This window comes from Typha angustifolia, chromosome 13, assembly GCF_048772165.1.
Source record: "Typha angustifolia cultivar Huaian chromosome 13, ASM4877216v1, whole genome shotgun sequence".
Classification (NCBI taxonomy): domain Eukaryota; kingdom Viridiplantae; phylum Streptophyta; class Magnoliopsida; order Poales; family Typhaceae; genus Typha; species Typha angustifolia.
In genome coordinates this window covers 18125422-18149263 of record NC_133251.1, presented here as the reverse complement: position 1 = coordinate 18149263, position 23842 = coordinate 18125422, and the positions used below count along the sequence as shown (strand labels likewise).

General features: G+C 39.9%; 5 protein-coding genes across 9 annotated transcripts; 3 read left to right on the top strand and 2 right to left on the bottom strand.

Annotated features, from left to right (window-relative positions):
- The first annotated feature begins 263 nt into the window (after positions 1 to 263).
- LOC140773305 (serine/threonine receptor-like kinase NFP) lies at positions 264 to 2127 on the top strand. Its single transcript, XM_073115780.1, is given in 2 exon segments — positions 264 to 2041; positions 2043 to 2127. Coding segments are annotated over 2 exon segments (1863 nt in total).
- Positions 2128 to 2594: 467 nt separating this feature from the next.
- On the top strand, positions 2595 to 9942 carry LOC140775070 (4-hydroxy-3-methylbut-2-enyl diphosphate reductase, chloroplastic-like). Its single transcript, XM_073118319.1, has 10 exons — positions 2595 to 2944; positions 3034 to 3230; positions 4328 to 4507; positions 4608 to 4739; positions 4842 to 4916; positions 5024 to 5129; positions 5792 to 5886; positions 8803 to 8988; positions 9099 to 9185; positions 9702 to 9942. The coding sequence occupies exons 1-10, from the start codon at positions 2677 to 2679 to the stop codon at positions 9765 to 9767; spliced, it is 1392 nt and encodes a 463-aa protein (XP_072974420.1). The 5' UTR covers positions 2595 to 2676; the 3' UTR covers positions 9768 to 9942.
- A 1146-nt stretch (positions 9943 to 11088) lies between these two features.
- On the top strand, positions 11089 to 12336 carry LOC140774248 (pathogenesis-related thaumatin-like protein 3.5). Its single transcript, XM_073117163.1, has 2 exons — positions 11089 to 11330; positions 11404 to 12336. The coding sequence occupies exons 1-2, from the start codon at positions 11288 to 11290 to the stop codon at positions 12195 to 12197; spliced, it is 837 nt and encodes a 278-aa protein (XP_072973264.1). The 5' UTR covers positions 11089 to 11287; the 3' UTR covers positions 12198 to 12336.
- Positions 12337 to 13485: 1149 nt separating this feature from the next.
- LOC140773862 (calcium uniporter protein 2, mitochondrial-like) lies at positions 13486 to 14928 on the bottom strand. Its single transcript, XM_073116635.1, has 2 exons — positions 14228 to 14928; positions 13486 to 14103 (listed from the first exon to the last, which is right to left on the bottom strand). Exons 1-2 carry the CDS (start codon positions 14789 to 14791, stop codon positions 13582 to 13584), a joined length of 1086 nt encoding a protein of 361 aa, XP_072972736.1. The 5' UTR covers positions 14792 to 14928; the 3' UTR covers positions 13486 to 13581.
- A 5124-nt stretch (positions 14929 to 20052) lies between these two features.
- LOC140773061 (uncharacterized) lies at positions 20053 to 23769 on the bottom strand. 5 transcript variants are annotated; one of them, XM_073115406.1, is made up of 6 exons: positions 23628 to 23769; positions 23260 to 23326; positions 22955 to 23188; positions 20566 to 22494; positions 20417 to 20463; positions 20053 to 20335 (listed from the first exon to the last, which is right to left on the bottom strand). In XM_073115406.1, the coding sequence occupies exons 4-6, from the start codon at positions 20804 to 20806 to the stop codon at positions 20198 to 20200; spliced, it is 426 nt and encodes a 141-aa protein (XP_072971507.1). In that variant the 5' UTR covers positions 20807 to 22494; positions 22955 to 23188; positions 23260 to 23326; positions 23628 to 23769; the 3' UTR covers positions 20053 to 20197. The 5 variants fall into 5 exon arrangements, with proteins under 5 accessions (XP_072971507.1, XP_072971506.1, XP_072971508.1 ...); XM_073115405.1 differs by having other exon boundaries at positions 22955 to 23185; XM_073115407.1 differs by lacking the exons at positions 22955 to 23188; positions 23260 to 23326.
- Positions 23770 to 23842: the final 73 nt, after the last annotated feature.

Here is a 23842-nt window from a genome sequence, read left to right as displayed (position 1 = left end):
ACGTTAAACCATCATTAATAAATATTTTTTTATGCAACAAAAACGATCAATACGAGCTAATGATAGCTAAGTAATGGCATCTAATTGGGAGGAGAGGAGGATAGGAAGAAGAATCAAATAAGCCAATGTCAGGACAAAGTGCTGTTAGGCCTCTTTGATTTTTTTAATGTTCAATGAAAGCACCACAATTACAAAGCTGAGTAGCCTCCCAATCAATCTTAACTTCAAGCTCTCCTCTTTACTGCAACTTCGTTTGAATCAGAATGGAACTCGTCTTTCTCTCTTTTGGTGCTCCTTTACTCATCCTTCTCTTCCTCTACATCTTCCAAGTCACTACTCAAGCTACCAATACCAACACCACACTCTTCTCGTGCTCGTCGAATTCATCCACCTCCTGCAGTACTTATGTTATTTATCGGACCAGGTCGCCAGACTTGTTGGACTCTGGACACATCTCTGACCTATTTGGAGTTACTCGCTTATCTATAATGCAAGCGAACAATCTAACGTCCGAGGAAGGCATACTTCTTCCAGATCAGCTCTTGCTCATCCCTACTTCATGTGGCTGCACTGGGAACCAATCTTTTGCAAACATCACATACCAGATCAAGGCAGGAGATAGCTTCTACCAAGTTTCTGTCCATGAGTTTGAAAATCTCACGGATTACCAAGCCGTTGAAGGCCTAAATCCAACATTGGAACCCACCGAATTGAAGGTTGGCCAATATGTGATCTGTCCACTGTATTGTAAGTGTCCTACAAATATCCAATTAGATCGAGGCCATAACTTCCTCATAACCTATGTTTGGCAAGCAGGGGATGACATCGTTGAACTGAGCAAGTTAATGAACTCTTCAGCAGATGCCATCATAACTGAAAATAACAACAGAAACTTCAGTTCTGCAGTGGCACATCCAATACTAATTCCAGTTTCAAAGCCACCGTCGCTTCCGCAGCTGCTTTACAACACCACCGCGTATATTGTACAAGAAAAATCTATATATCATAGGCCTATCATCATAGCGTGGAGTATGGTGGGGGTTATTTTGGTCTTAATCTTGTTGTGTATTTCAATCTTTGTTTACCGTAAAAGTCACCAGAAAAAGGTTCTTCTCCTTGGCCTGGGTTCCAGTCTGGAGACTGGAGATCTTCTCTGGTTGAAGAAACCACGCAATGATCTGGCCGCTAGTCCAAAGGCACCAGGAGAAAAACTTTTGACCGGTGTTTCCCAGTTCATATACCGGCCGGCTATATTCGACACTAGTGTTATAATGGAAGCCACTAAGAATTTGGATGACGGCTATAAAATTGGGAGTTCATTTTACAGAGCCAACCTTGGGGGAGACGTCTTTGCTGTCAAGAGCATTAAAGGTGGTGCCACAGAGGAGTTGAAACTGGTGCAAATGTTCAACCATGCAAATCTGACCAAGTTGGCTGGCGTTTCTACTAGTTCTGACGGTGGTTTCTTCTTGATCTATGAATTCGCTGAGAACGGATCACTGGACAAGTGGTTGTTGTATAAGAAACCGACATCGTCAACCTCTGTTAGCTTCCTCTCATGGAGGCAAAGGCTGAAAATAGCACTGGATGTAGCAAATGGGCTTCAATACATGCACGAGCACGCGAGACCGAGCATCGTGCACGGGGACATTCGCGCCGGAAACATCCTTCTCAATGCTGACTTCAAGGCTAAGATATCGAACTTCTCTATGGCGAAACCTGCAACGATTGGCGTGACAACAAGCAGCGATGTGTTTGCTTTCGGTGTTCTCCTGTTAGAGATGCTTTCAGGAAAGAGAGGTATGGAAACAAGAGAAGGTGGCGACATAGTCCTGCTGCGGAAGGAGATAAAGATGGTATTTCAAGTCGAAGAGAAGAAGGGGGAGAGGCTGAGGAAATGGATGGATCCAAATCTTGGAGGCCGTTACCCTATTGATGGGGCGATTAGCTTGGCCACCATAGCAAGGGTCTGCACAGAAGAGAACTCTGCTGAAAGGCCAAGCATGGGTGAGATTGTCTTCAGAATTTGTGTTCTTGCTCAAATCCTCTAGTGATTCATTTGAGAGGATTTGGATGCCCAATTCAGATGAAAACATTATAACAGATGATGCAATCTTAGCTCGTTGAGTCGGCGAATTAGATACTGTAGATAAGCAGGTAGGTAAGTTTGAGCAAGTCTTTTTCGACGATGCATTGAGTAGGGATGCATGCGTAGATTTCAGTTTGTTATGCATTTGTCTGTCAACTAAAAAATCGTAATAAATGAATTAGATTTGCACTGTAGCAGATTAGTTCCACGATTTGCTGTTAGAAGAAACTCCTTTATTAGATCACATCTAATTCATTGACCGTTGAGGTGCTCTATAGATTCATTGCACGGTTCTTCGTTTTTGGTGTCACATTTATAATATGGTCCACATGAGAATTAATGCAACGCTTATATAAGATTACGGCCTTACGGTTGTTGATCACACCATCCGATCAACTGGATCAGAAAGCGACAAAATTCGGGCAAGATTCCAATAACCCTGCAAAATTTAATGAAAGTATGCACTGGTTTAAATTTATAATAATAATACATTTTCAAGAAAATGAATTCTAAGAGGTGGGAGCGATAAATACGCCGCTACCGCTCCCCCCTCTACTCCACTTAACTCTTCCCTCTCGTTAACTGCAATGGCGATTTCTATGCAATTGGGTCGCTTCTCGCCGGGGCTCCTCGTCTCCGCCGCCGAAATCTCGCCACGCTCCAATGGCCTGCCCTCCGTCTCCGTCCGATGTGGCAGCGCCTCCTCCACCGGAGGAGATGCCTCCGCGGCCGCTCTCGAGGCCGACTTCGACAAGAAGGCCTTCCGCCACAACCTCACACGCAGCGAGAACTACAACCGCAGGGGCTTCGGCCACAAGAAGGAGACGCTGGAGCTCATGAACCAGGAGTATACGAGTGAGCGCTTATGGAGTTGAAAGGCTTTGGAATTTGCTTTGCTACACTTTCTCTTTTCTTTTTTGTTTAGATTCGGGTGACTATTTCAGGCGATGTGGTGAAGACGCTGAAGGAGAACAACTACGAGTACACGTGGGGCGAGGTGACGGTGAAGCTGGCGGAGGCGTACGGCTTCTGCTGGGGAGTGGAGCGGGCGGTGCAGATTGCGTACGAGGCCAGGAAGCAGTTTCCAGATGAGAAGATCTGGATTACCAACGAAATCATTCATAATCCATCGGTTAATAAGGTTCTTGGATTGTTAATTTCTTCCTTTCTTTTTGTTGTTTTATCCGAAATTGGACATGTTTAGTATTAAAAACGAGTTACATTGCAGCTCAACCTCCAGGTGTTCTTGATATCACAATCAACATGCACAGCAGAGGGAGAGCAATTAAGCGCCGTGGAAGCAGAGTGTACCTATTTTTGTTCTTTCTTGACGAAATTGTAGAAAATTGAGTTGAAACACATGTTAGGGTAGGTGTCTGAATTAACTGTGTAATTGTGTGAAACTTTCTGTAGTTTTTGGACGAATTGAGTAGCTATACAATCAATATTCTCAGGTTCAAATTGGCATCTCTTTATTCGAAAGAGTCTTATACCTGACAAGGTTTTGGAGGAGCTATTTTGCTGAGGATTTGATTTGAAAGGGAAAGGATTTAATGGTCAGACTGATGTGCAAAGCAAGTTATTTGTCTTTGAAAATTAGAAGGCTGATGTGGGAATTGGATTTTAATGATTGTATAGGTATATAGCCAATTTGGCACTTTTTTCCTCAAATCACGTGGATCATCTAACAGGAAACCCCTTGCTTGCCTGATTTTGGTTTTGTAAGACTTGACACCATCTCTGGATAACTGATATTAGGATGAAAATGATTTCATGTAAAACATATATATAGTGTCGTTGCTTTTTACGTAATTGAAGCTCATAGTTAGATCCTTTCACTTCCAATGATAGAGTAATTGTGAGAGTACCACCGATCACCTATGACATGTGTACTACTTCAACATCTAATGAAACCCAAACAAATAACTATCAAATGGAATAGGAGCATACTTTGTCGGTTGATGGCCATGTTACCAGTTCCGGTAATTACATTATGGCCACTTTAAGGAAATGGAAAGTTTTCTGAACCGCCTTATGTAAATTTTAGGGTTATTGTTATATATTCTTAGTTTAAAGGAAATTTATTATTATCAGAGTTTCTTTTCTGCAGTTCTAGTTATTCATGTTTGATAATATGTCCTTTAGAAATTGCTTAACTATCAAATTGCTAATTGTCTATATGGTTCGGATTGTTTCATATGTCTGTTGACGTTTTTTGCATTTAATTTTGATATGTAGAGGTTGGAGGAGATGGAAGTCCAAAATATTCCTATCCAGGATGGGGTAAAACAATTTGATGCTGTTGATAAGGGTGATGTCGTTATTTTGCCAGCATTTGGAGCTGCTCTGGACGAGATGTTCATTCTGAGTGAAAAGAAAGTGCAAATAGTTGATACAACTTGTCCATGGGTGTCAAAGGTATAGAAAGGCATATTGATTCATTTTAATTTTTTATCACTCATTTTCCTGATTTAACTTGTCTTATGTATTAATTACAATTTTCTACTACTTATTTAAGGTTTGGAACTCTGTTGAGAAGCATAGGAAGGGTGATTATACTTCAATTATTCACGGTAAATATTCTCACGAGGAAACTGTTGCCACTGCCTCATTTGCAGGGAAATATATCGTTGTGAAGAACATGACTGAGGTATATTATAGTTGCATTCACATTTCCAATGACTATATTCAACTTTGAACTAATCTTGGAATCGCAGTGAAAACTTCTTTTTATATCCTTGCGTATGAACAGGCAATGTATGTATGTGATTATATTCTTGGAGGCAATCTTGATGGATCTAGCTCAACAAAAGAGGAGTTCCTTGAGGTGTGGTGTTTCCATTCTTTTATTATTATTATTATTTTTTAAATTTTTTTTGTGTATACATGCTGCAAAGAAAGAACAATATGCTAACTTTTCTTGTATTGTTGCAGAAATTCAAGTTTGCGGTTTCTTCAGGATTCAGCCCTGATGTTGATTTACTGAAAGTAGGTATTGCAAATCAAACTACCATGCTGAAGGGAGAAACTGAAGAAATTGGTATGCTTTATGCATTTCTTATAATTAGATGATTCTCTATACCAAATGTTCTTAAGTAAGCTGTCCATTCAACAATTAATCTGAATTGAAGTGTGTTATTATTATGGTGGAACTACATATTGCGGAAAAATTACTATTATCGTACTTATATAATCTAAAGTCTATTCTATCAGAACCATGGTTACTGCTGTAAGAATTAGAAGTTTGTGCAGTTTGCAAAACTCCCCTTCCTATCAGGCTTGGGCTTTCCCATCTGGATGCCACTTTTTCCTTGACCACTCTGGGTTGCATTCACTCACCTTATGCTCTCTTCTTCTGCCATCCTGTCCAACCACTTCTGTCCCACTTTAATGAACCCTTATCAATTGCTTGCCTCATCTTATATTCTTTTCACTCAAAAGTTTTCTTGAGCCCAAAACATACCCATGATGGATAGATTGTATGCTTTGGTGGCAGGAGTTAATAGTTCCAATTTAACAGCTGGATTTATGAGTTCATTAATATTAGATCGGTCTGGATTATCCAACTGCTCAGGTGGCTAGTAACCAGTTGATGAGTCAATATCTGAACTAGCCAGTCTAATTTAGCTTCTAGATTCTTGCTTTTGACCTTTTTAACATGCAATATAGTCTCACTGTTGAGCTTTTTTATTTAATTTCCAGGTAAGTTGGTTGAGAAGACTATGATGCGTAAGTATGGTGTTGAGAATATCAATGAACATTTCATTAGCTTCAACACTATTTGTGATGCTACTCAGGTAAAATTAGTGAAATCTTTTTTATTCATATTGTTGTGCAACTCCAATATGATATGTGAAATTCGAAGTATGCATGCATTGTTATATTTATTATTTTGACAAAACCCAAATAATAGCTCAGTTTCATTATGAAACACCGAAAATAGTATCTATTTGCAATAGGTATCAAACGTTTACAACATATATACCACAAATTAAACCTAGTATCAATCCAACTCAACGAAAGAACGATGAGGAAATGTAGGAATCTCACATTCAAACAAAACATCAGAACATAAGAAATCAACAAATTAGTCATCCAACTCAATAGTATCCTTCTTCCTTCCATAGACTTGGAGCTTGACTTTCTTCTGCGGCCCATCCCCTTGAATGCTGGACCAGCAAATAAACAAATTGTTTACTTTAATGCATCAGCTTAGCAAGTTGCTTGAGTTCATTTTTTTTTAAAGTTTCTGGCCAGAGACCAAAAATATGTCGCTATCCACATTCTACACTGTTTTTTTCCTGTCCCACACTTCTATAAAGTCCAAACATCCTTAATATTTTTGGACTGAAACTACCCTAGATCTGTTTTCTATCTTTAGAATTTCTTTAGCATATCTACACTTAAAAAAAAAGCTTAACCAAGGTTCAAAAAATTGAGATTGGGATTGGCCTTTCAAAAAAATGATACGTATCGGCCAAATCGGCCATATCGGGCGCCTGGATCAGATCGAACTATTTAATTACGTATAATTCTAAATATTATTTAAAAATATAGAAAAACTTTTAAAAATTTAGAAAAAAGTTTGTCAAAAATCAGAAAAAAAATTATAGTGCAACAAAAATTGAAAAGAAGAGATTAGAAAAAGAGTGAGTGGAACAAAATCAAACAAAAGAAAAAAAACTATAGTGTGGTGAAGAAAAAGAAGAAAAGAGAAGAGAAGGGAGAGAGTGAAAGAAATGAAAAAAAACTGAGAGAGAAATAAAGAAATAAATTAAAAAATGATATATCAGAGTTCGTTAGAGCTAGATCTCTCCGTAAGAAAAACAATAGTTATATGATAAAAAGAGAAAAAAAAAGAAAGAAAGAAAAAGAGTGAAAGAAAGAGAGTTCAGATTGGGCCTAGCCGATCTGTATTGGAATCGGCCAATTCGGTGAACCATGTGCTTAACACTCTTGTGCTGCAAAAATAAGAGGAATTATTCTCGGGCCAGTGTCCTCTGGTCCGATTATCTCTGGTTAAGATCGTTATTGTAGACAAGCCATAGAGAAGCTTTTATTTTGGGAGTAGTTCCCGTCTTCCACAACCTAGGAATAATTTTAGATTTTGTTACCATTTTTTAGAAATCTATATAAGAATTTGACAGTAAAGATATTTCTAAATCAAACCTCCATCTAGTTTTATCTTTCACCCTGTTAGAAGTCTTATACTCATTACTCATTACTCATTACAAGCTTATGCTTCTCTTGTTTCACATAATCATCAAGGAATCTCCTATATTGAAACTCCCAATTGTTTCCATTCCACAACTCAAAAACATAAACATTCTCATCCCAAATTATAACAAATAATTTAGAAAATATAGTGGCCGGAGAATATTTACCGAACAACTTTATAGTGCCAACCTTAGGAGTCTCAAGGTGCAATGCCCCTCTTAGAAAAGGTGACAATCTATTGGAAACCAACAATTTAAATTCATCTTCAAATACCTGTAGTATCTATGACAAATTTTATCAACCCAAAATTTGATTCTCATAGATTGATAAATTTCCACCACCACTTTGCAAGTAAAGTTGTGTTCAATGTCCATTACTTCAAAATATATAACACACTTGGACCATCTGAACCCCAAACTCTTTTATTTTACAAACCCACTTCCAATTAGCTAAATGATAGGAATGGCATTTTCACTAGTCCCTTTTTATAGGATATTGCTTCTCATTTGGTCAATTCTTTTTGATAACCCACTTGGGTATAGTGAAAAAGGTTAGATAATACAGTTTAATGGAACTAATAACAATATTCACCAAAGTCACTCCCCCAAAGACAAGAGCTTTCTTTTCCAAGCTGCTTGCTTCTTTTCCACTTTCTCAATGACAGGAATCCAGCCCTGCTTTTAAGATTACTATTATGAAGTGGAACTCAAGGTACTTTGTTGGCAACTGATCAATCTTGCAGTTTCGTAAAGAAGCGTGAAATTTTTTTTGTCAATTACTTTTCTTTCTAGATAATTGGGATTGGTTTAGGTCCTGATGGTTAAACTTGGTGGTTCGACAATCCCTACAACTTTTAAATCTGTGGAAATACTTTGGGTATCTAGGTTTTCTGATCTCTTTCTATATGATCCCAATTCTTTTTTTTTTTTTTCTAAGACATACTCTATGCTTATAGCATTCAATTTTTCTCTGAATGCCAGGAAATTTATCTTGACGTACATTACATTCCATGTGAAATTGCTTTGTCTAAACACAGCTATAATAGCAGCATCTGATAAGTCCCTCTGCCTCCATTCCCTTCTTACAGTATCTTCTGCCATGTAGTGAAAATCTCTTCTGCGTAGAATATGTTGTTTCTCATTGCTACTGTAACAAACACATTTTTTCTTCTTTATACTCGGCGAATTTTTGATCCATGTGGCAACTGTTCTAGGCATGTTCATAACTTTAACTAATTTGAGAGTATTGTTATGTCTGCATAGTTTTTCATGATAATCCTATAAAGCAACCCAGATTTGTGTATCTTAATTTTAGTGGTTCTCTTTGTGTTATTGCGTCCTTCTTACTTTTAACATAGTATACATAATTAAGTTTGTTGGCCTACAGTTTTTTTTTTTTTTTTTCTGTATATTTGTAGCTGTAATTTCTACAACTATATGAGAACATTGAGAAGTATTACTGAGATGCTCTGTTTCCCTTTGACAATGTCACATCAGGAAAGACAAGATGCAATGTATAATCTGGTGAAAGAAAAAATTGATCTTATGCTGGTTGTGGGTGGATGGAACTCCAGTAATACCTCACATTTACAAGAGATTGCAGAGCTTAGTGGGATTCCATCTTATTGGATTGACAGTGAAGACAGAATTGGACCAGGGAATAGAATAAGTTATAAGCTCAATGTAAGCTTTTGAATTTTGAGATGAACTCTTCTTGTCATCAACATGTAGCTATTATATGTGGCACTTTAACCTTTTTATCCTGAATTATCTTTGATTCATTCCGTTTGCAGCATGGAGAGCTTGTTGAGAAAGAAAACTGGCTACCTCCAGGCCCCATCAAACTTGGTGTAACTTCAGGCGCTTCTACTCCTGATAAGGTAACTTCTTAGTTCTATGAATGTCATAATCTTTTAGCAATAGTTGAATTTCTGTATAGCTTTCATCTGAAAAATTCTGTTTTGGGATATAATCCTGTTGAAGTTGTATGTTCCCATTTCATAGTCCTTTTTAGCTGTTGTTAAACTCCCTAGTGCCTGTTGTCCAAGATGGGTTGGTTATGGGCCAAATTATATATCTTATAAGTTAGTTGTTGCCAAGTGGTGTTCTGATTATAGTTAATTCAGGGACATACATGAAAATTGTATAGAATATGAGGCCAAAATGTATTACATGCATGAAAGATATCAGAGTCATTTCCCATGTTAGATGTACTTAAAAAGTTTACCCCTTTCATATTACCTAAAAGAGATTTTCTAATGGGCGGCACTCTTGCTTATCATAATAACCAGGCCAATTGGCATGTTTAAATTTACACTAAGAAAGAACAGCCCACCTTCAACTCACAGATAGCAATCATAATTTCCGCTAAAGTTTGTGGCTCCTGATCGATGCAGGTTGTGGAGGAAGTCCTGAATAAGGTTTTTGACATCAAACGTAAAGAAGCGTTGCTGGTCGCATAATATAAGGTGGGGAATGACAATGTGTACACTGCATGTACAATACCGTAACTTTTGGGCGATATAAGGGCTTCATGCCTTCATATTGTATGTATTTGAAAGTGTTACTTTCTGCTGAAATTGTCATACAAATTCATGTAAGCATATGTTATTGAAAGAAAGATCACTTATTTGGGTAGTCCCCCGAGCAAAGCGGTCAGTATATTCAACTTGATCAGCCTCGAACAAGAACATCTACAAAAATATTGGTGGGTTTGGATCTTCCTTGTGCATGAGATTGGAGTGAAGAAGACCTTTTCTTTGCACTCGGGGCTGCCTAGGACTCGCTGGTATACGCATTTATTGTGGCAATAAGAAAGGCTTAGGCAAGTTGGGTAGGTTAGTTTACTCCAAATTGAAGGAAAAGTTGGGGTTGGTTAGCTGCTATAGTCACAGTTTGCTTACCAGAAATAGGTCTAAACGTGCCAGGTGCAGTTGAGTGCAAACCAATATGCGTTATACTTTCTATAATGATAGCAATGCTAACCGTATGAAGGAACTCAGGCCAGATTTCAAGGAAACTGGTGCAGTTTGAGTGCACTACGGCCTCCTCTACAAGGGTCAAGGGATGACATAATGGCTAACTTTAGGCTATTTGCAACTGTACCCAACCAATCCTCACCTACCATCTTGCTTGCACCTTTAAGAACTCTCTACCAGAAGCTGGCATGCGGATGACGAGCCAAGTAAAACAAGATATTTCAAATGGAGGGCAGTTGAGCTTCTCTGACCCACCTGCGAGACCTGTTAGTTGTCATATGTAGAAAATGTTAGTCACGAAAAGACCACCGAGAAAGGAGTATTCGCTCCGAGTGAGGCGAAATAGTGGGGGAAGAGGAGGGCGAACGTGATGCATACTGCCAATTAGTACGTCCTGGGCATACCACTCGCACTCGGCCATCTCAGCGCAATCAAATACCAAGGCCTCCCGAATCATGCTCCAATAACTCGCCTCATCTTAATCTATCTTTATCTCTGTTTTACTACTTGATAGTTGATACTTAGACTGAGACAACACTACAGCCAAAAATAAACAAAAAAACAAAAATAAATTCACGTGAATTACGTCGAACAAAGGCTCAACCTCCAAAAAGAAAATAATAATAATAATAATAATAATAATAATAATAATAATAATAAATGCTCCTCAGTCGTGAATTGTGTGTTCGTCCAGATTTACAACTGCACTGTCCAGTTCAGTAAAAGTAATAAAAGCAGGTGCAATTGATAGACGCTTTTAAAATGTAGGACGAGATTCTAGAATTTCAAATGCTTTTGCAATGATTCAGAAATTAGAAGCGAGTGATGATAGAAAATCTCTACACGTCAAGAAAATGCTGAAGTGGTGGTGTATCTTTTAATCCGGTCCCTTACGTCGTTACGTGGTTTGGCTGCGTCTATCTCTATATAGTATAGTATCGGAGCATTTATAACGCACCCACTCACAGCTAGCTAACCTAACCGAACCTAAACTAACCTAACTAATGGACAACTCTCCTCTTCTCCTCAACTCCTTCCTCTTCCTCGGTAAGTGTTACTCTTCTTCCCAAGGTAATTCCCGGCCCCCTAAGAAATATATTCTGATTTCGCTATGTCGCAGTGGCATTGTGCACATTTCCAATACCGGCCTCAGCAGTGACAACGGTGTTCACCCTCCGCAACAACTGCGCCTACACCGTCTGGCCCGGCACGCTCTCCGGAAACGGCGTTGCCTTACTCGGAGGCGGCGGATTCGAGCTGCCGCCAAACGCCACCTCCTCCTTCCCGGCACCACCTGGTTGGTCTGGCCGGTTCTGGGCCCGCACCAACTGCCACTTCGCCTCCTCCTCCGGAGGCGGCAATGGCTCCGGCACGTGCGTCACCGGCGACTGCGGCGGCGAGCTCCGCTGTACCCTAGGCGGAACTCCGCCGGTGACGTTGGCGGAGTTCACGCTGGCTTCCTCCGCGAGCGAGAAGGACTTCTACGATGTCAGCCTAGTGGATGGCTACAACGTCGGCATCGGGATCACGGCGGCGGCGCCGACGTCTTTGAGGGCGAGAAAAGGGGAAGAAGACAGCTCAACGTCGACGTGCGGATACGCGGGGTGCGTGGGGGACGTGAATGACCGCTGCCCGGCGGAGTTGAGGATGGCGGGGAGCGGCGGGGAGACGGTGGCGTGCCGGAGCGCGTGCGAGGCGTTCGGCACGGCGGAGTACTGCTGCACGGGGGCCCACGCGGGGCCCAATAGCTGTGGGCCGACGAGGTACTCTCAGCTCTTCAAGGCGGCCTGCCCCACCGCGTACAGCTACGCTTACGATGACCCCACTAGCACCTTCACCTGCTCCGCCGGCGCACGGTACCTCATCACCTTCTGCCCCCAGCCCAGCAACCCTCGCAACCACAAGAATCCCTAATTTAATTGTTGTGTAACTGACTTATGTTATGAATGATCGTAAATGACGAGGATCCAATTGGGATACCTTTTTTTTTTTAAAAAAAATATATTAATTAAGTAATTGGGTAGTTAAGCATAGTAGTCTGTATATATTGTTTAGATATGAGAATGCTAAATTGCGAAATGGGCCGGCTAGCCTATCTTTCAATAGAAGAGGCCCAAAAGTATAGGCCTATGAACTATTTATTAACTGGTATTTTTACCAAGTATAGGCGTTAAAGTGGAAAAAGGTTTTCCCCTGGCGAAAGAGATAAAAAGTATCACAGTTTATGCATTGTTTGAGAGGAATCACAGTTTTTTTTATATAAAAAAAGAAAATCAACCAAGCAGTTCTATCAGAAATTAATTACTTATAAATTAGAAGAAGAGCATGACGAGTCACGAGATAAGGCCTCAGCCTCGGCCTCAGGGTGGCGGCAATGCATGTATGTAGCACACGCGTTGTGACATCACATCGGTAGATCGATTGATTGATTGCAATGTAGATGTTGTCAATTTGTTACCTTTTCTGATTTCAAGATTTCCTTCTACCATCCGTCCAAGGATCAGCAGCAGTTTCGCCGCACCCTATCTATCATGGAATAAATAATTTCATCCATGAGGGAAAAATGCTCATCCTGTTTTGTTTGGGAATTGATTCCCTTCTATCGGCCTAGAGGGCAGAAGAAATATAAGCCACTAATGTCCTCAATTTATTCTTGCCCCCCCTATCGCCTATATTGATGCTTAGGCACCGACTTGGGAAGTTGCTATTAGACTAGCTAGCTACTCTTTCATATCGTCTTTCTTTTTTGGGGGGTTAATTTTATAAATATTTTGTATTCTTCTGTCACAGATAGTCTAAGGAACAATTGTGCATTATTTTTTGCAGAATATTCTCCGATTCCTCATGCACACGCGCTGACAGTACAAAGAGTGATAAATCACAATTGGGTGTTCAATACATTTAAAGAATAATATGCCAAAATGACTCTTTTGTTCAGTTCTAGCTTGTTGACGAGATGTTAAAAATGTTAAAGTTATATAAATCGTTTACTTTACTTTATGATCTAGGGATACCAACTATAGTCAGAGATCATGTTCATAGTCCCTCTGGTTTGCATTCTTTTCTAGAATTGATTTATTATTATTTTTCTAGACTTTTACAACAGAGATCGTTGTGTTGTAATTTTGGGGAATCGTCAATCGATCCTTTGTTATAAGCTGAGCATCCTCTGTCTGTTTATGAGTTGAGCAAAGATCATTAATTGTCTTTTAAAAAAGAATGAACTTCATATTAGTAGTGTTAGCTTTAAAGTTAATAATATAAAGCATTTGTTTTCTCCATATGGACGTTAACATAGTTAATGTACAGTCCCAAACAAGGTGTTCCGGTGATGGCAATCTTCACTGTAGGAAGAGGAAGAGGAAGAGGAAGAGGAAGAGGAAGAGGAGTCCTCGTCCAACGCATGCCATGGGGCTTGCCCACCTCTCTGGAGCTCCTTGAAACGGTTGATGTCGAAGCCGTGGTAATCCATGAGGCGCTTCTGCTTGGCCTGGAAGCGGCTCTGGAAGAAGCCCTCGAAAGAGGGATCCCTGGAGGTCCGGAGGAAGAAGGCGTAGCCGGCCATGAAGTAGAAGGAGGTCACGTAGAAGCAGATGGGCTCCATCACGTCCCACGATAACTCCCAAAATGTGAGGCGCACGAAGCCCAAGGTCTGCAGCATTAGCAAGCCCAGGCCGGCCCAAAGTTCTCTCCTCACCTCGGCCTCCGCTTTCATGTCGATTGCCGCCTTCTTCTCCTTCATCTCGCTCAGCTCTTTCCTTCGTGGATCGCTCGATGCTGCCATTGACAGAGGAATTACGCTCTCGATTGCTTTTGCCACCTGGAGATAGATTTTGTCATTAATTCCAATTTAGACCTTGAAATGGCAGGCAGAACAGATATTAATTACAAAAATCGAGACACACAACTAATTGGGAAGAGATCAGGCCCAGGGGGATGATTACCAGATCGGGGCGGAGGAAGACGGCGTCGCGCAACACGATGACGGCGCCGGACTCGTCGAGCTCACGTGCGAGGCCGACGCCTTGCTCCGCGCCAGCGATTTTGCCGCACATCTGCGCGAACTCAGGATAAGAGACCCAGCTCCTCCCCGTATCCCTCAGCTTGGCACGTGCCGCCTCCATCTGCGCCGCCCTGGCGGCCTTCTTGGCCTCTACCACCGTGATACCTCGAGACGGCATTCCATGCGGCGGAACGATCCCCTCGAGGCGGATCCGCTCACGGTTAAGCTCCAGGATCCGATCCATCAACTGGTCGCCGACCGGGAGAGCCGGGAACCGATCTGGCGGGACGGGAACCGCCGCCGTCGAGTGATACAAGGGTCTACGCTGGAGGAAGCGACGGACCAGCCCTGAGTCCTCGCCGCCTGCGACGGAGTCGGAGAGGAGCCGCCTGATGAGAGATGTGGGGGCGGAGTTGGTTCCAGATGAGCGAGGAGTTAGAGTTGGGGCCCGGAAGGAGGAAGAAATCTTGGTGAAGCTATGTGATAGGGTTTTGCGGAACGCCATTGTTGGATTTCAAGCTCTTGCTTAATCTTGGCTTTAGTTTTCGGGGGGTTGCTTGGGAAGGGATAGAAGATGGAAGGCTATTTATAGTGTATTCCAGGATTTAGGGATCGATCCGTCGAATATATCAGGAGAGATATTGGAACCCCGAGTGGAGAGAGAGAGAGAGAGAGAGAGAGAGAGAGAGAGACCCGGCCAGCAAGTGGAAGTTTTTGTGGTTGTGGTTGGGTCTTACTATATGTCTATATGCAATGAGAACTCATCGATAAAAAGCCAACAATGCCACACAGGTAAATTAAACCTTATTTTCGTTGCATATCTCGGGGATTAGCGAGTCGTGTAACTCGTGTACTTCATTAGTATGCAAAGAATTAATACTCCAACACGAATTTAAGATAATACCAACTAACACTAGTTTTGCTTTCCTAATCTATGATATGGCACGTGGCGTATTGCCACCGTCTCCCAGTTCGACTACAATATACGCCAAAAATGTGTTTGCCTGTAACAAACACCTAGGAATAGGAGGATACTTACCAAAGCCAATTAAGAGTTCCTTCCTTCCTTCCTATCTATAGGCTATAGTATTATCTCGCGTTTCGATTGAACTCAGTGCGAGAAGAAAGATTGCTCTAACATCTCGTGAGCCGGAATCTTATGAACATATCCAGCAATAATATACTACCTACTAGGACGACGCGTTATTTCAAAATAACAGCGGCACGTAGATATAACGTCCCCCAGAACTAGAGATGATCAAAGATTGGTCATGTAAACTTCCAATACCAACCTTCTAACTAATTGCGAGCCATACTTGGGACGCAACACTTCAGAGTAATTATCGTTTCGGTCTTAGGGATTTTGATAGTATAATTTTATGGCTTAAAATGAATCGATTAACAGTGTTTAACGCGAATATGGAACTACTACTCTATTGTAAACTATAACGAGAAGATGGATACAATCATATTCTCCTCTCAATGTCTAATTTGAACTTTTGACCTACGGCATACATTATTAAATAGAGTAAGAGTAGAGAAGTAGACATTTTGACCCTCTTTGATTACCAATGAATTATGACAACCAAATTACGGGAAGACGGGGTTTGGCTACTGATTAAGAATATAAAATTATGGGACAGTCATTGATCAATAAGATGCTTAGTCGCTCACTCGTATTTAGATTAATTGGAACTTGTTTGGTGGAGTCCACTTCGAAGAGCTGATCCATCCAATTAAGATTTAAAGATCGTGTCTTTATGTCTAAGAGTTCTACGTACCTGAGTATATTACGATTGGTTTATCCATCCAATCCATCCATCGACCACGTACGTAATTCCTACAACATTTTTGTTTATAATTTTACAGTGCATTTATACTCCTATTTTATTTTTTTATTATTTTCGATAAGGATAGGCCAGCTAGCTATATATTGGGCATGTAAAACGATAAGATTAGATTCTTGATGAGTTATATATTTTCGATAAGGATAGGCTAATTTTGATATGGGTGGGTAGGGGCATATATATATATATATGTATGTATGTATGTATGGGTGTGTTCTTTGTTTCCACGTCATTTAGGAATAGTCTATTAGGTAGGATGACCCAGCTGTACCCAATCCTATCAAGAAACTGGGCAGCTAGCTTTAGTCTTCAGATGCATGCCCCGTTATTCTCTCATCTATCAGAGACGGAGTATTAATTAAGGGCAGATAATGCTTAAAAAATTAATTAATTATGTTGGGTGATAAATATTATCACATGCAACAACCAGCTAGGTGTCTTCTTTTATCTTTCTTGATAATTAATAGGAATTGAATTATATAGATAGGAAGCTTCTTTTCAAGCCACAAGGTTTCTGAAACTCGGAAGGAAAGAAACAGGGATGCGTGCTTCCATCTCGCTTCAAGCTTTAATTACTCTATATACTCAATCATTACATAGTAATGACGTGAACTCTACGTTGTATTTTGACTATGAAGGTGAATGAGAGTCTATCCTCTTGACGTGTCGATCCATCCTAGTTTGAAGAGTTCTCACTTCTCCACTGAGTCAGATCCTGGTCGGACGCGTACATATAGGATTTGGATCTTGATCCGATAAACTCGATCGACGTCAGCTTTTGAGGTATACATTTATATTACTCGGATATTTATCGCTTCACTTTTGCCTTTTTATTTTAATTTTAATTTTTCTTCTTCTTCTTCTTATTGCCTTGAGGACAACAACTAAGTTAATAAAAAAAGATAAACATTTCGCTTCTCAAACAAAATTGAGCTTAAATTCCAAAAATTCTCTCTTATTCTAGTGGGAAGGTGTAGTTAGGCAATGAAAATAAAAGGTAACGACCAGGCATATCATATTAATTTATGTTGTTCTTCAATACTTTTCTTAAAAGATGACATGTAACTGCATGTTTAACAAATTAACTGTGCAAGTAATATGTGGAGCATATGTATCATGAGGCAAGGGAGGGAGGGAGGGAGGGAATGTCTCACAGTGTGTCCCGAGGAATTAATGAGGCAAATCGATAATAATTCATTGTTAGTTAGTGCTACCATAACATTATATAAATACACTTCATACCCTTTCTGAATTCTGATAGTCCAAATAGCATTGCTAATTAGAAAGGTGCGAGGTGTAATAAATCCTATTCCTATGCATGAAAAGTCCATCTACCTTTGAATTGCTGCATCATCCCAGTTATCCTTTGGCATATGGATTAATTTAGAGTTTTAAGGAGATGCTAAAAGCTTTAAAAATACGCTCAATTTTCACCTTATTTTACATAACTTTCCCCATAAGCTGCGCTTACAAAGCTGCTAGAAACTGTATGCAGTTCCGAATTAATCTTAGATGATTATGTGCCGATCCACGGGCCACAGTAAACTATGTAGAGAATCAAGACAAATATGCTTCAATTAGAATGTCTATGACAACCACGTTTTTCTTTTATAAAACAAAAGGAAAGTCATCCTATCATTTATTTCAAACTTTTATTACAACTTTGTATAATAGAAAAGAAATGGAATCGAACAATAATAAAAACATGTATTAAAAGAAGCACTTAGCACAATAATAATAGTGGAGATAAAAGAGATGCTTTAGAAGCAAGCCTCTCTCGTTTGTCGGTCAACGACACAAAATAGCATGAGTTTTGAAAAAGCTAAATATTCAACTAAAGAGGGGATTAGGGCGAGTTCGAGGTGCTTGACTTTGGTAGTGGTGATGTGTACAACCAAGGAGGAAGCCAAGGTGAGATGGAGGTGAGAGAGAAGCTATGAGATGGATGGTAACCGGAGAGAAAAAGAGACTAAAGAGAGGAAAGAAAAAAGAAAGAGGGCAAAGAAGCCAACAAACCCATTAGGGTGAGAAAAAAAAATACCCTCTCCTCTCCACATAACATTTTGCTAGACAGAGGGAAGAATAGAGAAGTCATCGAAGGCGGTGAAGAAGACCCTCTCCCTCTTCCACATAGCCTTTGACTACGCAGTGGGGGAGAGGAGAGAAGCCATTAAGGGGGAAATTTTCTTGAGCACTTAGCTAGGTTATCTACTATGACATGGACTAAGATCTACATGTTCATATATAGTTTCTTGGCTATCCAAACATCAACTAGTAGAACCAACGAAATTAATGGGTAACCAGCTCTCAATAATGCAAGTTTGGCAGATCGCACATACCCTAATTAAAGTTCTTTCCTAAAGAAAGGCACCTTCCCAAACTCTAAACAGCTTAGCCATTAAAACCGTCCCCTGGAAGCCTCTACTTGTGGAAATACAAATTGACTACATTTGCTTTACTGCATCCAGGTTCCCAACAAAGTGGAAAAGTTGTACGTGGAATTAGTGGATGATACCAGAATCCCTTTAGTTATCAGGAGAAACAATTAGGGGAATTATTAGTTGGACTCCAGATAAGGTTTGTTTTGCCGAGAACAGTTAGAAGCTCAAGTAATACTCCTAGTTGGGGAATGATTCATGAGATTTAGATATACAAAGGGTGATTTAACTACGTTGCTAGCTTGCATCACGTCATGGAAGGGAACAGGAGATCGGCCCACACAGAGGACTGGGTAGCCAAACTGGATACCACGATATCTTGGCCTACATCTATGGATTACATTACATTAATATTATAGTGCGATGACGAACCGCGCATAGACTCATTTCCAAATTCCAATTCGTTCGGAAACGCATCAAAGAGCTACTAGCTCTTTGGTGCAGGAGAAATCAACAACTTCGACAATTGAAGTGTACCAGAATTTGTGGCAATAGAAGTGGCAGTCCTTTTCGTGACAACTTTGTCACCGAAATTGTGTTACACAAGCAGTGGACGAAATCATGCCAAGTTCGACTAAAAATCTTGCTGTCTTTTCCTTGAAAGGATTGGACTTGCAACTCAATCCTGAGATCATCATATGAGCGTAGCAGTACGAAGGTAGTTCGTGGACCAATATATATATATATATATATATTTGAAGATCTGTAACTTAATCCATTAAAGTCTATTCACACCACTTTCTAGCAACTAAGCAAACCACTAACTATACTGAGCTAATTCTTATTCATGGATTACAGTGTTGTCTTCTTTATTGAGATCAATTAATGCATCTTCCCATCTGAAAAGTTGGAAGTATTTCAATGTGGGCAAATTAATATCTACTCCTTGAACTCTTGAGTGAACTATACCATCGAGGTAACTCGGAGGAAGTGAAGGAGCAAAGTCGCTGGACATTATAGGGATTGGTAATCGGTAAAGATTATGACTTGGCCTCCACATTCCTCAGTGGCAGCAACTTATATTCTTAAGCATATACAATGACAATAATTTGTATTGGGATTCGTGATCTGGGAATATCTCTGTCAGGATTAATTGATCAGAGAATATAAACTTTCTACAATTTGCTCTGCTATTTAGGGTTGACTCATACAGCACCAAAGGAAAAGCTTGTTGTCCTCTATGTCAAATAGCACTGCAAGTATCTTTATGGACTAAGGGAGTGAGAATTCCGTCACAATCGCTGACATCGACTAAGGAATTCCATGCTCCTTCGAGCTCCTTGGCTGACTCCAATAACACGATACCTTGCTAACCAATATTTCTCTGCCAGGAGCTGTACATGAAGGATGTGATCTGTGAATTCGTGTAGTTTGCAAGGTCATTTGAATCTGAAGTTTATCTTACCACCTATATATGTACGACGGAGCAAAGCATTTTTGTTGGTTTTTCCCATTAGCAAAATCAGAGAGATGTTGGGAAAGATACAAAGAAAGCCAGATTTATTGCAAACATTTAGATACAATAACAAGAGTACGCATCGCAAGTCCAATGAAGATATCTCCTCCCTGTTAAAAGGAACCAATCTGACTTGAAACTATTTACTGAGAGAGCATCAGAAACTTGGATCAATTCTTGTTCTTCCGAAGCCACTCAAGGATGCCCTTTTCAGATTCAGAGAGCAGCTCCTCTTTCTTATCTTTTGCCGAGCCTTCGATAAACCCAAAGTAGTCCTTGTAGTTCCGCTTGTAGAAGTCGTCAAGCCTCTGGAAAAAATAAATCAACCAGTAAGTTACTAATCTAAGTGGATTGATTATCTTATGCAAAACAAGGGATGGAACTCCGACCTCTTTGTCATTTCTTTCTTTATTTTCTTTAGACCTCTTGAGATACTCTACAGGATAAAAGCAAGGTAAGTTTACTTTGTATGATCAAGCACACGATATTCCTCTCCACTGACTCTGGAAACATGCCATTGTTCGATTGCAGTAGATACCTTGGAGAAGGGCCTTCTTTGATTCGCTGACTTCAGGGATTGCTGCTGTCGATATTAATAATGGCAGCAGACACCTCCTGCCTATTTCATTTCCTTTCATGAGTCGCCTGAGATTGCAGAGACTTGTCTCCTTTACTGGAGGTGGAATTCCATGAGGAGGCAGAGCCATGGATGATCGATCACCCACCTCCACTCTCTCCACTTTTGTTTTTCTTCTACCAAGAGTAAGGTATCGGTGCATGCACCAAGCTAGACCACAGACTTATGGATCAGATAGAAAGGAAACAACCATAGTATTCAATACAATCTCAGATTTTAAGTGGATCAGATAGAAAGGAAATTACCATAGTATCAAATAATATCTCAGACTACTAGACGAGTCTCTGAATCCTCACATAACAGTAATTTTGACAAAGAACGTATTGGGGACTGATAAAAGAAAAACAAAATTTCTGACACACAGAATCGACCTGTCTAATATTTCTTTGCTAATATGTAGATATTCCAAATTGCAACCGAAAAAAATAATAAAAAAGCTTCTCAACAGTCTGTAAAACTAATGGAGAATTTACAGAAAATTATTTACAGAATTATAGACAGCGAAACCAATAGAAGTAATCAAGCTTCTATGGCAGAACACTACAATTGGCTGCCTCTATATTCGAAAGTGATGTATGCTACTATGTTCTTCCGAATTCCTTTACATCACCATGCTGGAACCTTCAAACTAACTGAGATTACAGCCCAGTGAGTACGTCAACAGCGGAAAACATCTCTCTTCTTCTTTTGAGAAAGTGAGAAAATAAAAAATAAAATAAAAGAAAAAGAGAGAGGGAGAAAGAAAGAAAGAAAGAAAGAAAGAAAGAAAAAAAGAAAGAAAGAAGAAAGAATACAAAATAGAGGCCCTGTTATGTCAAAATTAGACAGTTGCATTTGCAGATGATGAAACAACTAACCGAAGTAAACCTGATCCAGTACTCCCTAGAAGATCTCAGCTTGTGGTACAGGTTAATAACACACATTCTAAAAGAACAGGACAAAATCTGTTTTATCTTGTCAAAGATGATACTCAAGCTGACGAATAAAGTACATGCCCGAAGAAAGAGAGATTCAAATGTCTATTCCAGGAAACAACAAAAAAACTTGCAATAAGTCTACACACACAAAAAAAAAGACCCTAACACTTAGGTGAGAATAATTTCGCAAAGTAATGCCCAAGCAGATCTCCGACGATGCAGTGAGACCAAAGCTTTGCCACATCTCACCCATCTTAACTTCCTCTCAGCCAAATTCCAAGCCAACTCAGTGCTACATCTAAAAGAGGATCAAAACACAAGAACCAAATTTCTAGGCAAAGAGGGCACATATTTCCAAACTATAGTCAATCTGTGGACAACATATCCCTTAATAAGTCTCATTAATAATGTCTATGTCTCATTGACATCGACTATCAACAAATTGCTGGTTGAGCACCCACCCTTTGACATCCACCAAAGTAATACTTCTGTTAGCCAGAATATGCAGTGATTTGATGGTCAGCAGCAAGGGGAAATAATGCTAATGCACACAACAGGCTGGCCTGCAAAATTTCTTAAACTCCAGATAATAAATGATCTTTGGCAACACAGCAACAAGTCCTTTTGAATCTCTTGCTTTCCACTGTTAAAATATTGCATGTCCAACAACTGAGACCCTGTGCTGTTGTGTGATGTCCATTTCGGGAGCTGCATTCATATTATAATAAAGGGCTAGATCATCAACTTCACCACCCAAACTGTCCCTGGATCTACTCAAGTATTGGCAGGTAATCGTGAAAAGTTATGCAGGACGCATGATTAAGATGGAGCACTTGTTGCAAACATCAAACAATGCATGTGCAAGTAGACACCTTTCAGCATCGGACATGCTCATCCAACCCCTCTCAGACACCTGAAGATCAGAACACAAAATAATACGATGTATGGGAGAATTCAGAGTACATAATACAACAAAATCCACTCTGCTGATCATATAAATACAGCACATTTCCTTGCGCATAAGAAGTTACTGCGGCAAATAAAATGACTTAAAGTACTCAGAATTTTTCACAAACAAGAACATAGATTGCTACAAGAAAAACATATCCACTGTTTTATTGTTGGTTTAAGAGTTATCTCAAAACCATGGACAAACACAATACTAGGGTAATATAATAGTGGTATTAGTGAAACAGCATAAAACATCACTTATCCAAAATTAGATTGGTTGCAAGTGAATTGCAGCTCCAACCAGCAAACCCAGAATTTAGATATATTTTATCTTATGTTCTAAACAGCAAGCAAAATTAGAATATTATGTTGACACTTCTCATCAGAAAACTGAGTTAAAGTTCTGAATTCTGATTACTAACCTAACTGAGTTGAATTATTTTTCTCCAAAGGCTTCCTTTGGCTATCAGAATGTTTGCCTTCCTGACCCTGGTAAGTAGACGGCAAAAGTGGACCAATAATCTTTCTTCTAGTGAACGCAGTTTCCTTCAGCTTCCTTTTCCGAAGTCGCTTTCTTTGAGCCCTTGTGAGCTTTTTAGGATCAGAATCACTTGCACTACTTGGTGAACATTCCTTTTCCACATAATCACCATCTTCTGCCCCAAATATTAGTCAGAACATGTTTCCTGATGGTTTTTAATTTATACATTACTATATCTTCCCATACCTGGGTCAAAATCGAGGTTTATGTCCTCAGAAAGAGTTGGCACTGATTCTTCTTCATTCAAGTTTATCTATTCAATGCGTAACAGACATAATTTCAAGAACAACGTAACCAACTCATTTACCCAGCAACATACATGTAAAGATGAAATAAAAAGATCCCTCTCTCCTTTTTTTTTTTTTTCTTTTTTTCCTCCTTTGTGAAAAATTTCCACCTGATATATCTAATATGTGGGGAGAATATTTCAGTCAGTCGAACTCAATTGGTACCGCAATCCTCGCCCACATGGATTATAAAGGAGAATACTTCTCTGATCACATAATAACGGCGAAATCAAGAGAGAAAGAGAGAGAGAGAAAAGTAGAGCTTACAGGAGGAGGAGATGGGGGATGGTAGAGATTTAGCAGTGCCTCGTGAAACTTCGTCCTCCGCTTCTCTCTTTTCCTCTTCTCCATCATCCAGGCAACGACGAGCCGTCCTGTCGCTTACTGAGCCATTAGGTTATTATTAAGTTATTCGTAGGCGGATGTAATTCCGTCGAAAGTAAGGGAGGGAGAGGAGATATCCTGATCCCATCCCGCGTCCT

Coding starts and splice junctions, on each gene's coding strand:
- LOC140775070 (XM_073118319.1), top strand. CDS start 2,677: ATGGCGATTTCTATGCAATTGGGTCGCTTCTCGCCGGGGCTCCTCGTC. Junction 2,945..3,033: donor CATGAACCAGGAGTATACGA/GTGAGCGCTTAT, acceptor TGACTATTTCAG/GCGATGTGGTGAAGACGCTG. Junction 5,887..8,802: donor CTATTTGTGATGCTACTCAG/GTAAAATTAGTG, acceptor ATGTCACATCAG/GAAAGACAAGATGCAATGTA.
- LOC140774248 (XM_073117163.1), top strand. CDS start 11,288: ATGGACAACTCTCCTCTTCTCCTCAACTCCTTCCTCTTCCTCG. Junction 11,331..11,403: donor CAACTCCTTCCTCTTCCTCG/GTAAGTGTTACT, acceptor GCTATGTCGCAG/TGGCATTGTGCACATTTCCA.
- LOC140773862 (XM_073116635.1), bottom strand. CDS start 14,791: ATGGCGTTCCGCAAAACCCTATCACATAGCTTCACCAAGATTTCTTCC. Junction 14,104..14,227: donor TCTTCCTCCGCCCCGATCTG/GTAATCATCCCC, acceptor ATCTATCTCCAG/GTGGCAAAAGCAATCGAGAG.
- LOC140773061 (XM_073115406.1), bottom strand. CDS start 20,806: ATGCACCGATACCTTACTCTTGGTAGAAGAAAAACAAAAGTGGAGAGA. Junction 20,464..20,565: donor AAAGAAGGCCCTTCTCCAAG/GTATCTACTGCA, acceptor TTTATCCTGTAG/AGTATCTCAAGAGGTCTAAA. Junction 20,336..20,416: donor AAGAAAGAAATGACAAAGAG/GTCGGAGTTCCA, acceptor TATTTTTTCCAG/AGGCTTGACGACTTCTACAA.